Source organism: Hyperolius riggenbachi, chromosome 9, assembly GCF_040937935.1.
Source record: "Hyperolius riggenbachi isolate aHypRig1 chromosome 9, aHypRig1.pri, whole genome shotgun sequence".
Taxonomy (NCBI): Eukaryota; Metazoa; Chordata; class Amphibia; order Anura; family Hyperoliidae; genus Hyperolius; species Hyperolius riggenbachi.
This window is the reverse complement of record NC_090654.1, coordinates 136,892,065-136,910,804: the sequence shown is the minus strand read 5'-3', so window position 1 is coordinate 136,910,804 and position 18,740 is coordinate 136,892,065. Positions and strand designations below refer to the sequence as shown.

The 18,740-nt window shown below is 48.5% G+C and overlaps 1 protein-coding gene across 3 annotated transcripts in view; it reads left to right on the top strand.

Moving 5' to 3' along the window:
* DCST2 (DC-STAMP domain containing 2) overlaps positions 1–18,740 on the top strand; it is a 149,213-nt gene that overhangs the window by 13,759 nt on the left and 116,714 nt on the right. For all 3 annotated transcript variants that reach the window (XM_068253567.1, XM_068253566.1, XM_068253568.1), the window contains exon 3: positions 6,655–6,756. In XM_068253567.1, the coding sequence (XP_068109668.1) occupies positions 6,655–6,756 (102 nt within the window). The remainder of the gene's footprint in view (positions 1–6,654; positions 6,757–18,740) is intronic.

Below are 18,740 nucleotides of genomic sequence, written 5' to 3'. Positions count from 1 at the left end.
TAACTAAACTTAATAGGGCCCCGCTGCAAAAATGACAGCATAGGGTCCCTATGGTCCCTGAACAGCATGAGGGACACATATTTGGGAGCTGGCGAATTGCAGCAGAGATATTTTTCTGCTGTAAAGCAGGGTCTAGAACCAGGAAAAAATTACAGGCACTCCCACTACACACTGGTGGGAGGAGGTGGCAGGGAAGTTTTTGCTAATTGGCTGCACTTGCAGTTGGGGAGAGGGAGGAGGATGGGCCCCCAAAGCCTCTGGGCCCCCCTGCGATGGCAGGGGTCGCAGGGGTGATTGCTACGCCCATGGGTGATAGACAGAGAGGTAGCGCATTGTTATACAACATAGCACAGGATTATACATGCAAACGGTATAAGATGCATGATCATGCGATTTAACAGAGACCCAGCAATTCAAGTCCAAGTTAGTTCATAGGAAGGGTGTGATTGGTGGGGTTGCAAGATCTAGAAGGACATGCTAAGGGAGAAGACCCTTCCAAAGGCTTACAATCTAAAGGAGAGAGACACTTAAGGTAGGGCTGTGGAAAAGGTTCTCAGCTGACAGAGTGTAGTAGATGAGGAGTGGTAGATGGTGGTAGGTGATGTATCCAATGTTCTTGCTAATAAATCCTTTTCATTTGCTGGGCTATTGTAAGGCTTGGTGGTGTATTCTCCACAGTCAGCATGCAACGCATGAGCTGGCGTGGAGGAGGTACACACACCAGCACAAGGAAACAGGCTATCCCTAGTATAGTGGAGGGGAGGACTGACTCCAATAGGAGATTGTGGCGCACAGAGCCGGTGCAGATCTGACAGCCACAAACAATGCTTTCGTTATAACGTCTCAGCGCAAAGTAGCGCTGAGCGCATAAACCAGAACTGAGGAGATCAGGACAGGTAGACAGAATGAACGCTTGCTAGCTAGCGGCTACTTAGCGACAGCAAGCGTCCAAAACAAGACAGACTGGAATGAGGCAGCCAATGCGATTGCAGCGATGGCGTGCCTCACAAAGACAGGACAGGATAGTCAGGAAATAGCAGGATCAAGATAGATGAACGTAACACAGACAAATATACAATAAGTATGTTTTCCTAGCGTATTACAATTACAGCTATCAATGAAACTATTTGTAACGTCTGACTAACATATGTATATATCGGCAATGAACCGATATATGACATAAGCAGGAACGCTGACTAGGACTGGAGTAATACAGGGAACAGGACTCAGAAGGATTCGCTATCTCTTCGCAGAGATGAACGCAATCCACAAACGGTAACAGAACAGGATTCAGAAGGATTCGTTATCTCTTCGCAGAGATGAACGCAATCCACAAACAGTAACAGAACAGGATTCAGAAGGATTCGTTATCTCTTCGCAGAGATGAACGCAATCCACAAACGGTAACAGGACAGGATTCAGAAGGATTCGTTATCTCCTCGCAGAGATGAACGCAATCCACAAACGGTAACAGAACAGGAGCAGGGTAACTACCTCAGCACGGGTGGTCACGGTACGCGCAACCTACCAAAACGTGCTGAAAAGCTGACTAACTGCACACAGGATATAAACAGTTCGTGTACGTATACATCAGCGACACTGATGTATCAACGTAACACAAATACAAGGAAAATAATAAACGTGCTGGTATTCATATATATTGGCAATGAACCAATATATGATGCAAAGACCAGTAAAGTATCTTTAGAACAAGAAACACGATCGAGGGCTGAAGCGACAGCAAGACAGGCTTAAACTGAAGCTATGAAAACCCAAGGAAACCCTGCAGGAAGCAGATCTTTATACTGAGGTCATCCAATGGGAGCAGACATGCAGATTCCCACACAGGTGAATGACAGGCACGTGCACAGGGGGGTGCTCTGGGTGCCCAGGCACCCCCCTTTTTAAAATCTTCAAAAAAGGCCCCTCTCGCCGTGAAAGATAAGCCCCGCCCCTACCGCGATAGACCCCGCCCACCCGTGGGAAGCTCCACCCTCGCCTGGGACACTTTCAAGTGAAGAGGCCCAGACAGGAATCCTAGTGTGGCATACTGACCTCTCCCTCCACCTAGGACCCATACTGATCTCTACCTCCCCCAGCACCCATAGTGACCTCTCCCTCCACCTAGTACCCAGTGACCACTCCCTCCCCTAGCACTCACAGTGACCTCTCCTTCCACCTAGGACCCATACTGACCTCTCCCTACCCAGTACCCACAGTGACCTCTCCCTCCCCCAGCACCCACAGTGACCTCTCCCTCCACCTAGCACCCACAAACACCTCTCCCTCCACCTAGAACCCATACTGACCTCTCCCTACCCAGTACCCACAGTGACCTCTCCCTCCCCCAGCACCCACAGTGACCTCTCCCTCCACCTAGCACCCACAAAGACCTCTCCCTCCACCTAGGACCCACAGTGACCTCTCTCTTACCCAGCACCCACAGTGACCTCTCCCTCCATCTAGCACCCACAGTGACCTCTCCCTCCACCTAGCACCCACAGTGACCTCTCTCTCCACCTGGGACTCATAGTGACCTCTCCCTCCCCAGCACCCACAGTGAACTCTCCCTCCACCTAGCACCCACAGTGATCTCTCCCTCCACCTAGGACCCATAGTGACATCTCCCTCCCCCAGCACTCACAGTGACCTCTCCCTCCACCTAGCACCCACAGTGACCTCTCCCTCCCCAGCTCTAGCAGTGATCCTGCCTACCCCAGCACCCACACTGACCTATCCCTCCCCCAGCAACCACAGTGATTTTTTCCTCCCCCAGTGGCTACCCTCTTGTCCCCTGCAGCACCCACGGGGACCTCCCATCCCAAAAGCAGCACCTACAGTGACATCTCCCATTGCCAGCGCCCACAGTGGCTTCTCCCAACACCCAGCATCCACTCCCTCCTCCAGTAACCACACTGACTTCTCCCAGCACCCACAGTGGCCTACCCTTCCCCCAGAACCCACACTGACCTCTACCTCCTCCCTTAGCAGCAACTATGCCATTCATAGCAGCACCCATAGTGACCTCCCACCCCCTGCACCCACAATGACCTCTACCCCCGAAACCCACAGTGATCTCCCCCTAAGGACCCACAGTGACCTCCCTTTCCTCCAGCACCCATACTGACCTCTACTTTCCACAGCACCCAAAGTTACTTCTCCCCCCAGCACACACAGTGACCTCATCAACCACACTGACCTCGACCTCCCCTAGCAGCAACTATGCCATTCATAGCAGTACCCACAGTGACCTCCCACCCCCAGCACCCACAGCAATCCCACCAATATTCAGCACCCACATTACACTCAACCAGTAACCCCCACTATAGCAAGCACCCAGTACTTGCACCAAGCACCCTGCACCCAACACTCACATCTGGCCTCAATATGGCACTTAGTACTTGCATCAAACAGCCACATGACACCCAATACCTGCACCCCTTCACCCTATAGCTGGCACCCAGTACTCACACCTACATGGCACAGTACTTGCACCCAGCTCTGACATGTCACTCACTACTCACACCTGCACACAGCCTCCACATGGCACCCACTCACATAACCAGTACTAGCACCTGATGTACCTGCACTCAGAACCCACGTGACACACAACACCCACCCAGAGCCAGCACCCAGTGCAGGCATGGCACCAAGTATTTGCACCTATGTGATACCCAGTACCTGCACCCTACACCCACATGTTTCATCTGCAGTAGTTCCAGTTGCACTAAGCATCCACTTGGTGCCCAGCACCCACACAAAGCACTCACATATGACATCCAGTACTTGCACCCAGAACTCAAAAGGGACTGAGTACCTGCAATCAACACCTACATGATGGTTGATACACACCCATACTGCCAGAGTCCACATGACACCCTGTGCCAGCACCCAGAACCCACATGGCACCCAGCATCTGCCTTTAGCACCCACATGACAACAAATATCCCACTAGCCAGCACCCATTCACCCATATGTCACCATGTACTCACTCCCAGTACTCACTTGGCACTCAGCATTTGCACCTAAGACCCACATACCCCCATAAACAACACCCACATGGCACAGTACTCACGCGTCACCAAGTTCCAAAGTCATTATATGCACCTAGTACCCGTCCATGGCCAGCACCCAAATAGCACTATACCCATCCTTGGTCCGAACCCATATGAGACACAGTACTCTCCCATGACACACATCCAGACCACGCATGGCACTCCCTACTCACTCATGTCCAACACTCACATGGCTCCCTGTACCAATTAGCACTCACATGGCACCCACTATTGTTTATCACCATCTGCTACTCATTCAGCACCCAATACTGCATAGCACCCACTGCAAATAAACACCCAATACAAACTGGACCTTGGTATCCAAAGCAGCTTGACACAGACTTTACATTGGCATCTCGGCACCCACTGCAACTTACCACAAAGTGAACCTTTGTGTCTCACCATCCACTGCATCTGGGCACCCACTGCACCTTGGCACCTACTGCAGTATTGCATCTACTAATGCTTAGCAACCACTGCATATTGGTAACCACTTCTTTGCCTGAAAAGAGGCTTGAGTGCTGATCAAGAGGGACAGAGGTCCCAGTAATGAAAGGTGAGTCTGTGCCTCTACAGTGGGCTCCACTGTGCCCACTCTAACCCACTAACAGTGGGCACCTATCACTGCTGAGTTGAGGGTGGTAGCACCAAAAGAGTTGGAAGGAGACACACAGCCTGCCTGATACTGCTATAAAGGTTTGTGTGTGTGTGTGTGTGTGTGGTGGGGGGGGGGGGGGTTAGATAAGACTGCCTTATGCTTTATGGAGAGGGGGTATTACATACACGATTTAGCACGATTTATCGATTTCAAATTTGAGCACCACACCCTTGAGGATCCTCTGCATGGCCCTGCCCCTTCCTGCAGCACCCACACTGACCTCTACTTTTCCCATCAGCCACCCCTTCCCCTCATAGCTGGCACCCAGTACTCACACTCACATGACACCAAGTATCTGCACCCAGGCCTAAAATTGCACCCAGTACTCCCACCTGCGCACAGCTTCCACATGGCACCCACTATCTGCACCAAGTATACACTTAACCCAAAGTACCTGCATTCAAAACCCATGTGATGCCCAAATCCCACCCATAGCCAGCACCCAGTACAGGCATGGCACCAAGTATTTGCACCCATGTCACACCCGGTACCTGCACCCAGCACCCACATGACATCCAGTACATGCACCCAGATCTTACATAGCACTAAGTTCTTGCAATCAACACCCGCATGACACTCGATACCCAACCATAGCCAGAACCCACATGACACTCAGTACTTACACCCAGAACCCACATGGCACCCATCATCTGCACTCAGCAGCATGACAATCAATACCCCCCTAGCCAGAAACGAGGAGGGGGGGCATGCGGGGGAAGACATTGCCAGGCCCCTTTTTTATATTTGAGCACCCCCCACTTAAGGACCCTCTGCACGGCCCTGGTGAATGATAATCAGTCACAAGCTGACAGCAGGGAAAGACAGACAAAGCTATGCAGCTTGCATGGAAAGACATCAGAACTGCCTGAGCTGCAGCACTACTACTTCCAGCAACACCTGCTGCAGCAGCGATCATTACAGCTATCTTTGTGGCAGCAAGATCCTGACAGCTTACATTTTGCAGGGAGCTTTTTTTATTTAACTGCAATCTGTTATTGAGAAGATTGGCCACACACTGGACAAAACAAAATGCACCCACAAAAATAGCCAAATCAGGGCTTTTGATAGGGCCAGATTTCTATCTAGTCCACACAGGCCATGGTCTGGGGCAGTTGGACAGCTAGGGGCAGTCCCTGGCATAATTTTTTTTACTGCATTCACTAACACATACTATGTTCATGCAATTCCTGATTACCTCCTTGTTCTGAACTCATCGACCAGATCCACTGCCCACACCAAAATTACTGCTCACGACTCAGGCTACTCTTCTTTGCATTGCTTGACTCCAAGTTTGTAACTGTCACTGGCAACCCACTGTCAATCACTGCCACCCTGTGTCCACAAAGAGTGATTAATACGATGTTAATAATTATAGGTTAATGCATTTTTTTTCCAAATACATGCAGCCTGATCAAATGTCTGGTGCATAATATTAGCATACAAATTGTATAACCTGGGAAATATTTGTGTCTCATTAACCATTCCTAGTGTCCATGCCAAAGATAAATCTGCTCCCTGGGGGGCAGATTGGGGTGGTGAGGGTCGGATGAGGTTGCAGCTGCAGAGGGTGAAGTAGCCTCATAAAGTAATGGAAGGAGGAAGGTTATGTAGTTTGCTTGGGCTCACAGATGGATGGTCAGACACTCCAGTGTGCATGCATCCAATGTGGCTTTATAGAAGGAAGGGAAGGACAGAAGACAGCAGTCGGCCAGGATTTAGGTGTCTGTGTGGCAGCACAAGTTAACTGTCTTTTATATAATAATTGTAAATGCTTTAAGTTGCTGCAGTTGTTTATCTGTGGTGCCTGGGACTAGCCCCACATCTGTTATTTCTTTTAACAGTGCAGATCCTGGTCATTTTATGCAATATGTTCAGTTTAAATAAATAAATAATAATAATAATCCTTTTATCACTCATTTACCAATTCTGTGGTCCTTCTAGAAGTACTGAACTTCCTCCACAAGATCGGAAATATGGCGAAAACAGTTGCTGGGAAAGCGAAGCTCTTCTTTGCATCAATATGGGAGAAGATGAAGGAAGTCGGTAAGATAAGCCACATTGTTCAGTGGGATTGGATGAATGACAGTGGGGGTGGGGCTTCATCAAGCCATAAGAAGTCTGTAGAGGTGTGTGGATATCTTTTACCAAATGTGTCACAATACACTCTGGGGAAGTTGCACACTAAATCCAATTGTCCCCTATACCAGAGTATAGTGTAGTGAGACCACCGTGAAAAGCAAACACAAATATGCATATTGTGCTTAATACCTGTGACATCACCCTCCAACTCCTGTTTCTTTTGTCACAGCTTGCCATTCAGCACTCAGACACTGAGGCTGGTTTCACACTGTAAACCAGCCAGGGCCGGGCCGAGGCAGAGGCTGGAGAGGCTCCAGCCTCAGGGCGCAGTGTAGGAGGGGGCGCACAATTCATTCAGCTGTCATTCCTAATTGTGTATGAAGCAGAAGGAAATAAGAAAAGGGGATACATAGCAGTGACTGCAAGCCATATAACTAGAGATTTAGGTGTTGGGAAGGTTGTGGGCCCTGTGGCCCTCTTATTCTAATAGCAATCAGTGTGTGACGGCTGGGGTGGGTGGGATGGAGGGGCGCACTTTGGTGTCTCAGCCTTGGGTGCTGGAGGACCTTGTCCCGCCTCTAAAACCAGCGTTAGCAATGCAGTGTATGCTTTCACCGCACCGCAGCGCTCCGCCAGAAACAGGCCTTCAGGGAACACCACGTTCCCTGTCTGGCCACCAGCCAAGTAGGAAGTGACGGGCACTTGCGGTCACCTCCTGCTTTAGGGTATGCGGAAGTGCACAGAAGCATATTGTAAAAGTACACTTCTTCACATGCAAGCCGCAACATCGTGTCATTATTGTTTTAAAATCCACGCGTCGCCATTGACTAACATGACTTCCAGGCCAACGCAAATCGCAAGTGGACGCAGAAGCTGGACGGAAATGTAGTTTTGGACCTGCGTCGGGGATGCGGCGAAGACGTCACTTCCGTCGCTTCACGGTGTAACGTCAAAGTATGAATGTCTCCTTAGACTTTAATTGCACAGTGGTGGGGTGTGCAAAGAAAGTCTAAGTCTATTATAGTCTAATATACCACACCGCACCTCCCCGGTGGGAAAAAGCCCTGAAATTTGTAGTAATGATCCACATAGGACTCAACCCTTCAAGGAGTAATTTCCAGCAAAATATTTATTTGTGCATAGCGGTCATACAGCATACAGGTAAGCACAACGTTTCGGGCAAAGGCCCTTTCTCAAGTGCTCAAATGATCTGGTAAAACCATGTGGAATATAAAACCAACATTAACACACCACACCCAAATCATTGGCGGGGCGGGCACATACTTAAAGGTACATTAACCCTTTTAGGGTCAGAGAACGGCAAAAAATATATTCATAAGAAGCATCTGAGACTGAAATCTTCGTTTAAGCCTGATATATCTGCTACTTGGTTTCCTAGTTCTACTTTTGTAAATAACAGTCTTTTGCTGCAGTAACGCTATTTATTGTTTTTCCAAATTAAAGAAAGTATAACAAAGTAGAATCACAGTTACAAGTTAAGGTTGGTCCTCTAGTCCTATCTACTCTGACTAATTGCGTATCAATGCAGGTACTATATCTTAAGCAAGATGGTTACTTCTTACATCAAAATGGAGGCTTGGTGGAGTCTGATGTCTCTCTATGCTCCTGCTGGTGGAATCTCTATAGCCTTATGGAAGCTTCTTCTGCGAGAGCTCCTAGCCAATCTCTCTTATGGCTTAAATAGCCAAGAAATCCATTCCTCACACACACACACCCATACGACCACCCCCAGCTCAGGTATCATTCCGCCCCCCTGTCCTTGCCAGTTATGTCTTCTTTAGACCTCTAAGTGGCGCTGTAACCTCACCCATGAGGTCCTGTGATGTTGGTTGTCCGACACCAGGGGGCACCCTGATCATACAGGTGTTTAGATCTGAAAGGTGACCCTCCCTTCATTGTCTCAGGCATACAGAAACTGTTGGGGTATTGTCCATCTGCTAACCAACTGTTCCCATGAGAACTTTCATTGTCCCCTTGGTTTTTATGGCTTTATTATCCAAGGGTCCCATTCTTTGAGATAAGATAATACCAGTTTCACTGGCCATTTAATCACTAGACCAGTTCTGATGGTTTCTGTTCCCAAGGGTAATAATAGCAGTTAACTGAACGTCTCTTTGATCTGGTTTCTGTAACACAGCAAGCATTTTGAGATGGTTTCACCATGTGTCCTATGCCAATGTTCTGGATAGAAATCATATCCAACAAAGCCATATGGTGACTGAGTGCCCAGCCTCTCCATCCACCACGCCTCACGTCTAAGCAGGGCGGTCCTGCGGTCCGGGCTTTCATGAAATTGCACTACCGTACCACCAAAAGTATTGCTAGCACCGAAAGTGTGCAGCTGCACACGCGTAGGGATGTCAGAACTGCCTGGTTGCAGTTCAGCTGCAACCAACGACATACCACAGGTAAGATCATGACAGTACATTTTGGATTGGTTGGTTAGTCCACACACAATACAATGTCAATTGTATGTATGTACAATCGACACAATGTGCGATCTCGTTCAGAGTTACTACCACTACTACCACCAAATCTAGCTAATCCTGTAAGCAAAAGGGTTATTTCAACACTGAACTGGGCATAACAATTAGGATAATAATCTCTCCGAAAGGCAGGATTCTTTGTCGAGGATATTCAGAACAAGCGCCTGTAAAAAATTGTCTATTTTATAGCAAAATTAGGCATGCAAGAATACAGAAAAATATTAAAAAGTATCTAACAAAAAAGCTAGATTATATAGTAAAATATTGGGAATTAAAGTAGAAAGGAAAACTGGATAAAGTCTCAGCAGTCTAAGAAATTACCTTGTCCATTGAAACTGTAAGTCCAAGAAGTTGGTAGAAGTTTCTTTGTTAATTGTCCAAATAAAAGAGTGTTGAGCCCAAGGTACAATCCGGGCAGCAGATTGATTCAAGTTGGATGGATCAAGGGTTGAAATCAGCCTAGAAGGACCCTGGACAGCCTGCACCACAGACCTTTTAACCCCCTCTCGTCTGGGGTGGAAATCATAATGAGAGATTGGTAGACTCTGCCATCTGATCCAGTTTCATCCCTCTCATTAGAGGAAGAAATCAGTTTGAAGTTTGAGGAAATATCATAATTCCTTGCCCATACATTAGACCAGTGGTTCCCAACATTTTATGAGGTATCGCCCCATAGGGGAAGACGACTCACCCCTGTCGCCCCCCTTCTCTTAGTACGGTATACCCTTACGCCAGGTGGTGGTGCCAGTGGAGGGGGTAGCGCTGTGACCTTGCCAGCTAAAAATAGCCGGTGACTCAACTACTTTGCGCCAATTCCCTTACCGTTGTAATGTCAGCTATTGCAGCCCCGCATGTTGTGCAGCCCCGCATGCGCAGTAGGAGCCTGCGTCCCATTAAATTGTGCAGCCACGTAAAACTTCCTAAATATCTCCGCTTCCGCACCACGTACACTCCCGAAATTTTCAGGGGAGGTAGGGGACCCCCAGATCTAGCTCTGTGCCGAATTGCAGCCCCCGAGCCCCGCTGGTTTCCGAGACTGATTGCAGCAAACCTATCCTGGGAACTAGCGGGGCTCGGGTGCTGCAATTCGACACAGAGCTAGATCTGGGGGTCCCCTCCCTCCCCTGAACATTTCGGGAGTGTATGTGGTGCGGAAGCGGAGATATTTCAGGTAAATAATATCTAACTTCCCACTGAGCATGCGCGATACTTAGTGAGGAAGGCTGCTTCCGGGCTGCAATATCTGACATTACACCGGCGCGTGACCAACGAGCCCTGAGGAATTACGCAACTCTATCATGCACACTTGCATATTTTATACAGATCATATTTTTTGCCCATAATTTTCTTAAAAACGAGTGACACTGCGACACTTTATTTTTTCTGCCTTTTCATACTGATCGCCCCCCTGTCGCCCCCCACAAATTTACCGCCCCCCTTAGAACCCAAATCGCCCACCTGGGGGCGATCGCCCCCAGGTTGGGAACCACTGCATTAGACCATGAATATGATAACAATTTCTTGATTTGCTATGGTTTTCCAGGTCCATAGCAAATCCACAACAATGGGATCTGTAAAACGTAGCTTTAAATCATAAGCTTAAAAGTAACCAGTGCATATAACAAATATCATGAAAGTCCACTTGTGAACAAAGTCGATATTAGGATTGTGCCTTTCGCGCATTTAGTGGGATTTTAACCAATCGCTTCTTTAGAGGCAGAGCATTTAGGTTTCAATAGTTGTGACAACAGGTTCAAAAGCACAAGGGATCAATTGTACAGTCAGTACCCCAGCCAGCAACGCCAGACACAAGAGATGTCTACCCCCCCCCCCGGCATAGTATGGCTAATGCTACTGCTTTAAGCTTTGGCTAGATGAAAAGGACACTTCATGCATATCTGACTCTGGATTTAATCATGCTGTTTTTAAAACGTTTTGTCACAATATTGAGACCTAAAGGTTCTGCCCAGTGCTGGTTCTAGACTTTTAACTGCCTTGCGAGGATGCGCCTGTTAGTGTAAACACACAGTACAAACATGCTGCTCCTGTAATCTCTGCGCCTGATGCAAATATTTCACCTTGCTTCCTGAGAGAACCAGCCCTGATTCTGCCTCTGAAGAAGCGGTCACCAGTTGTATTGGACAAATAAAATCCTGCATATGTATGTAGCTCAGGGCTTTTTCACACCAGAGCTGATTTGTGGCGTTTTGACGCAAAGTCCATAGACTTTCATTTTACCCTTCACATCCAGTGCTGCGTTTTGGAGTGTTGCGGTTTGACGCACCCGGAGCTTTTAATCATCCGATGCAGGTGTTTTCCCATCAAGTGAATTATAATTACTGCCGCTATTCAGCGTCCCACTGCAACATCCCGACGTCCACGCCGCAGATCATAACGCTTTCAGGAAATCGGCTCCTGCAAGCATCATGTAAATTGAAAGAGCCCTTACAAAGCCAAGCTATGAATGTCCAAAGTTCTGTATGGCTATGAAAACTATTCCACTCATACCTACGAAGGTTTCTTTCATATATTGGTGGCTTTAACCACTTTAACCACTACTGGACCACCAGTAGTATTAAAACGTCCAGTTGCTCCCTGTTATTGGACCAGTGGACGTTTTAAAACGTCCAGTGTTTCTGACGCGTGTGCAAACGTGCATACGCATGTGCACACGCACACCCAAACTAATGTGCACTTTAAAGAGACTCAGAAGCCTTGCTAAAATCATGTGTTTATTTTAAAAACCTCTTAAGCATGTTTGCCCAACATAAAAAGCTGCATCCCCGCGGCTAAAAACGAAATTAATCACCCCAAACTCACTGAGGCTGATTGCGGGGCTCCTTCCGTGAAGAGGAAGAGCTTTACGCTGTAGCTTTGCCTCTACACGCGTCCATAAGCGCGTCTTCCTTCACTGAGAGGGGTGGGGGGAGAGGCGGCTATCAGCGCTGATTGACGCGCATGGAGGTAGAGCTGCAGCTGAAAGCTCTGCCTCCTTAGGGCAGCAAAATCCTTGACCAAGAAAGTCGTGGATTTTGCCCGGGTGTTAGGGGTGATTAATTTAGTTTTCAGCCGCGGGGATGCGGCGTTTTAGGTTGGGTAAACATGGCCTCTTGCACACTGCAAGCGATTCAGATTCAGATTCCGCTTTTTAATCAGTTTTTACATCCGATTCAGATTCCGATTTGCAGTGTGCAGGGAGCAAACTGCAAATCTGAATCTGAATCTGAATCGGAAGTAAAAACTGATTAAAAAGCGGAATCTGAATCTGAATCGCTTGCAGTGTGCAAGAGGCCTAATAGGTTTTTAAAATAAAAACATGATTTTAGCGAGGCTTCAGAGTCTCTTTAAATGAGAGAACCTGGGGCTTCCACCAGCTCGTGGCAGCCTATCTGTCCCTCGCCACAGCTCCGGTGTCCCGGGATCCCCTCTGATGCAGATACTGACCTTGCCAGGTCAGCATCTTCTGTGCCTGTGTGAGAGCGTAGCTGCGCTGCTTGCAATCGCTCATGTGGTCTGGAGTGTTCTGTGCAGCCGCAGTACTTCTGCGCAGGCACAGTACATCTGCACCTACGCAATATGCTCCAGGCCACGTGAGCGTGAGTGCGAGCATCACGACAACTAGCTCACGCAAAGGATGCCGACCCGACGAGGTCGACATCTGCAATGGAGGCAGAACTACGGCAAGGGACAGATAGGCCAGGGGCTGGAGGAAGCCCCAGGTAAGTAGATCTTTCTTTCACCTCGCACCTGTTCTTTAAGGCAGGGTACACACTTGCAGGGCTCTTTTCGCCTTTGATTCCCGGGTGTCTGTCGGCTTTTGCATTCACGCTTTTGCATTTGCGCTTAACATGTGAAAGTTTTTTCCGTGAACGTTTCCATATTTCTGACGGCATGTACATTATGCGAATGTGCACATTGTGTGGAAAAAAAGCAGAAAGTTGTGCAATTTAAAAATGCGTGGAAAAACACATGCAAAGCGTGAACAAACAGTCGTGACACACGTTTCCCATACAAGGCTATTTACTTTAATAGCCTGTAGAACCGTGCGCGTTTTGCCGTCCATGGGAAAATGCGCACTAACACGTTTAGTGTGTTCCCTGCCTAAAGGGAACCTTAACTTCTGTGCGTTTTTTAAATCGCACAGCTTTCTGCTTTTTTTCCACATGATGCTATACAGTACATGCCGCCGCAAATGCAAAAATGCAAAAACATTCATGGAAAATCGTTAAATCAAAATCTTTAATCAAACAAACAAGCCAATGAAGACCCGGAAATTGCAGGGGAAACAGCCCTGCAAGTGTGTTCCCTGCTTCAAAGTGCACGTGCAAATGCACGTAAGTGTGCACTGTAAAATCGTGCGGGTTTTGATGTCCATGGCAAAACGCGCACAAACGCATCTAGTGTGTTCCCTGCCTAAAGGGAACCTTAACTTCCACGCGTTTTTAAATTGCACAGCTTTCTGCTTTTTTCCATACGATGCACACATTTGCATACAATACATGATACAGCATACTCGGAAATGCATAAACGTTCACAGAAAACCGTTTGCGTTAAGCGCGTTTTGAGAGCTGAGGCCTATGTAATTTGATTTTTTTTTTGTGCCAATGTGAAAAAAACTGTAACAAAAACAATTTTCAAACTTATTTAGTAGCGCCGGTGGGTTGTTAACCCCCGATCTGCCACTACAAAGTGTATAATACATTTTGTAATGTATACAAAGTATATTATACAGGCTGCCTCCTGCCCTGGTGGTCCCAGTGATTGAGGGACCACCAGGGCAGGAGGCAGCCCCCCTAGTATGCACAATAGCACACTGATCCTGCCCCCCTGCCCCTGATCGCCCACAGCACACCTCAGACCCCCCCCCATCACCCCCTCAGACCACTGTTTGCACCCAATCACCCCCCTAATCATCCATCAATCACCCCCTGTCACTATCTGCCAACGCTATCCTATAGATTAGGTCCTAAACTGCCCCCTGGTGGCTCCTGATCACCCCCACACACCCTCAGATCCTCCCAGACCCCCCCTACCCCCTCCCCTGTGTACTGTATACATATATTCTCCCCTAGAATCACCCACTGATCACCTGTCAATCACCCATCAATCACCCCCTGTCACCACCTGTCACTGCCACCCATCAAAACAGACCCTAACCTGCCCCTTGTGGGCACCTGATCACCCGCTCACACCCTCAGATCGCTCGCAGACCCACCCTCAGATCACCTCCCAAGTGCATTGTTTACACCTGTTTTCCCCTCTAATCACCCACTGATCACCCATCAATCACCCCCTGTCACCGCTACCCATCAGATCGGACCCTAATCTGCCCCTTGTGGGCACGCACTTACCCACCCAAACCCTCAGATCGCCCTCAGACCCCCCTGATCACCTCGCCAGTGCATTGCTTGCATCTATTCTCCCCTCTAATCACACCCTGATCAGCTATCAATCACCCCGTCACCCCCTGTCACCACCAGTCACTGCTACCCATCACATCAGACCCTAATCTGCTTCTTGCAGGCACCCAAACACTCGCCCACACCCTCAGATTGCCCTCAAACCCCCCCTGATCACAACTCCAGTGCATTATTTATCACCCCCTGTCACCACCTGTCACTGCTACCCATCATACCCATCAGATCAGACCCTAATCTGCTTCTTGCAGGCACCCAAACACTCGCCCACACCCTCAGATTGCCCTCAAATCCCCCCTGATCACAACTCCAGTGCATTATTTATCACCCCCTGTCACCACCAGTCACTGCTACCCATCACATCAGACCCTAATCTGCTTCTTGCAGGCACCCAAACACTCGCCCACACCCTCAGATTGCCCTCAAACCCCCCCCTGATCACAACTCCAGTGCATTATTTATCACCCCCTGTCACCACCTGTTACTGCTACCCATCATACCCATCAGATCAGACCCTCATCTGCCCATTATTGCGGGCACCCAATCACCTGCCCACACCCTCAGATCGCCCTCAGCCCCCCCCCCCCCCCCCCCCCCGATCACCTCCCCAGTGCATTATTTACATCTGTTCTCCCCTCTAATCACCCACTGATCACCCAATCAATCACCCATCAATCACCCCCTGTCATCACCTGTTACTGCTACCCATCAGATCAGACCCTAATCTGCTCCTTGTGGGCACCCAATTACCTGCCCACACCCTCAGATCGCCCTCAGACCCCCCAGATCACCTACCCAGTGCATTGGTTGCATCTAGTCCCCCCACACCCTGAGACACCCATCAATCACCTCCTGTCACCACCTGTCACCCCCTAGCACACCTACCCATCAGATCAGGCCCTAATTTGCCCCGTGTGGGCTCCTGATCACTCGGCCAAACCCTCAGATCCCCCTCAGACCCCCTTCCGATCACCTCCCCAGTGCATCGATTGCATCTATTCTCCCCTCTAATCACCCCGATCTCTATGACGTAATTGTGGCTGAGACCAACCGTTATGCCACACAATACGCAACCGCCAATCCAAGAAGCTACCATGCCCAGCCTTTTCGGTGGAAACCACTCCAAGTTTCTGAATGGAACATTTTTTGGGGCCTTCTCCTTAACATGGGTCTAGTCAAAAAGAATGTTTTGCGGTCTTATTGGTCTGCGCACCCAATACATCACATGCCCATGTTTTCTGCTGCCATGTACAGGTCACGATTTTAGAACATCCTGCGCTTCCTGTACTTCAATGGCCAATACAACCTGTCATGTAAGAGGCCACCCTGCTTTTGACCGGTTCCACAAAATTCGGCCCCTCATAAACCACCTGTCATCAAAATTTGCAGATGCTTATACCCCTGAACAGTCATTTTGAGGCATTTGGTTTCTAGACTACTCCTCACGATTTTGGGCCCCTAAAATGCCAGGGCAGTATAGGAACCCCACAACTGACCCCATTTTAGAAAGAAGACACCCCAAGGTATTCCGATAGGTGTATGGTAAGTTCATGGAAGATTTTTTTTTTATCACAAGTTAGTGGAAAATGACCCTTTATGAAAAAAAACAATAAAAATCAATTTCCGCTAACTTGTGACAAAAATATAAAATCTTCTAGGAACTCACCATACTCCTAACGGAATACCTCGGGGTGTCTTCTTTCTAAAATGGGGTCACTTGTGGGGTTCCTATACTGCCTTGGCATTTTAGGGGCCCTAAACCGTGAGGAGTAGTCTAGAAACCAAATGTCTCAAAATGACCTGTGAAATCCTAAAGGTACTCATAGGACGTTGGGCCCCTTAGTGCACCTAGGCTGCAAAAAAGTGTCACACATGTGGTATCGCCGTACTCAGGAGAAGTAGTATAATGTGTTTTTGGGTGTATTTTTACACATACCCATGCTGGGTGGGAGAAATATCTCTGTAAATGGACAATTGTGTGTAAAAAAAAAATCTCATTTACAGAGATATTTCTCCCACCCAGCATGGGTATGTGTAAAAATACACCCCAAAAATGGACTTCCGGATCCGGCGCCTGGATGGAAGGAGGCTGAGGTCAGAGCTCCGCTAACCGAGACTCCCTCCAGCGATCCGCAGCACATCAAAGGCGCCCCCGCCTGCCGACACTAGCCGCTGGAGCCAGATAGACCCTCTGGACGCCATCCGCCCACCCCATGGACCGGTACCTTACGAGGTCCACAAGGAAACAAACACCCGGCGCAGAGGAGGCAGTATCCAATATGGCCGCCGCACCTTCCTCCACACAATCAATGCAGCCACAGCTTCCAGCGCGCGAGCTCGACCCTCCCTCCTCGCCAGCAAGAGACTTCTCCCAGGACACCCACGCTTCACAACAAGGTGAGGGAGGGAGAGGGGGCATAGACTATCAGATTCTAGCTGCAGCGGTAGTGGAGAAACTTGCTCCTGAGCTGCAGTCAGTAATACAAGCAGCTATAGATCACTCGCTTAAAGAGATTAACTTTAAGGTGCAAGCCCATGGCCAGCGTTTAGACCACGCGGAGGAACGTATTCAAAAGATAGAAGATGATAGGGCTAAGGAAGAGAAAGAGGATAAAAAGCTGAGAGCTGAGCATAAACTGATGCAGGAGAAACTGCAAGATTTGGAGAACAGATCGCGGCGCAATAACTTAAGGGTGGTGGGACTCCCAGAAGCCATGACGGCCCAGGCGCTCCGGGATTTCTGTGCATCCACACTTCCCAAGATGCTGGGTTTCAAGAGAGGCTGCAAAGTAGAACGGGCCCACAGAGTGGGACCCCCGCGCCCTCCTTCTGATAAACGCCCCCCACGGCTGGTACTGGCCAGATATCTGGATTTTGCAGAGAAAAACGAATTGCTGCGGGCATACAGGGATCTAGATCACCTGCTGGAACATCAAAATACACAGATCCGAATCTTCAATGACTACTCAGCTGAGGTATCTAAGAAGCGCCAGGCTTTTAACCCGGCATGTGCATTATGCATTGAGAAGAAATGGAAATTTGCGCTACAGTACCCGGCTGTAATGAGAATTACAGATGACGCAGATGAAACAGATATATTTCACTCAGTAGCCGATGCTCTCACCTTTTTAAGGAAAAACAATTCTGACCCAGACTGAAATAATTAAGCTCTCTGTTCTGCATTGTTTGTTGTTGGCTGGCAGGGGGCGCTGCCATACTGAAGCAAGCTCATTTCCCTGTGTTAACAGTTGAAGCCTGATATATCTTGTTTTTGTTTCATAGTTCTGAGCTTACCGCTTCCACAGTTCTTTCCCACATATTTTTTCGATGGGAGAAGGAGCTTTTCACCAACCATGCACAGCTAAGGATGTGACGCTGGTCGGAGCATCGTTTTGGAGCCACTCTGAGGAGAACGTTCAGGGAAGAAGTGGAGTCAAGTAGCTATGCTTTTGTTTATATTTGTTTTGTTTTAGCCCTATGTTTTTTTCCCCAACTGACTCGATTGTCAACTTTCATGGAGTTTTCTAGGAGCAGTCCAGCTCCACTGTCAAATCTCAAGCCACTTGGGGAAGGGGCTAAGGGGGGTAAAGGGGGGGTTATGGGAGGGTTCTGTCATCTTGAGAGAGTAAACAAGTTTATATGGTATATAGTAAATGTGAAATGTAATAAGCCAGCTGACCTGATCCAGGACACGTTATACCCATGGTACTCAAGATAACATCTTGGAATGTTAAAGGGCTAAGGTCACCGGGAAAGCGCTCAATTGTACTTCGCCATTTAAAAAAGATTAAATTGGACATAGCCATGCTCCAGGAGTGTCATTTATCACAAGATCAATTCAAATATATGTCCAAATCCTGGGTGGGACAAGTTTTTGGCTCCCCGGCTCAAGGGCGCAAAGCTGGGGTGTTAATATTACTCCATAAATCCTTACAGGGGCAGATTCTGGAGCATAAATCCGACGGAGAGGGGCGGTGGTTATGGATCAGGTTACGCTTGGCGGGAGAGGAACTTGTATTGTTTA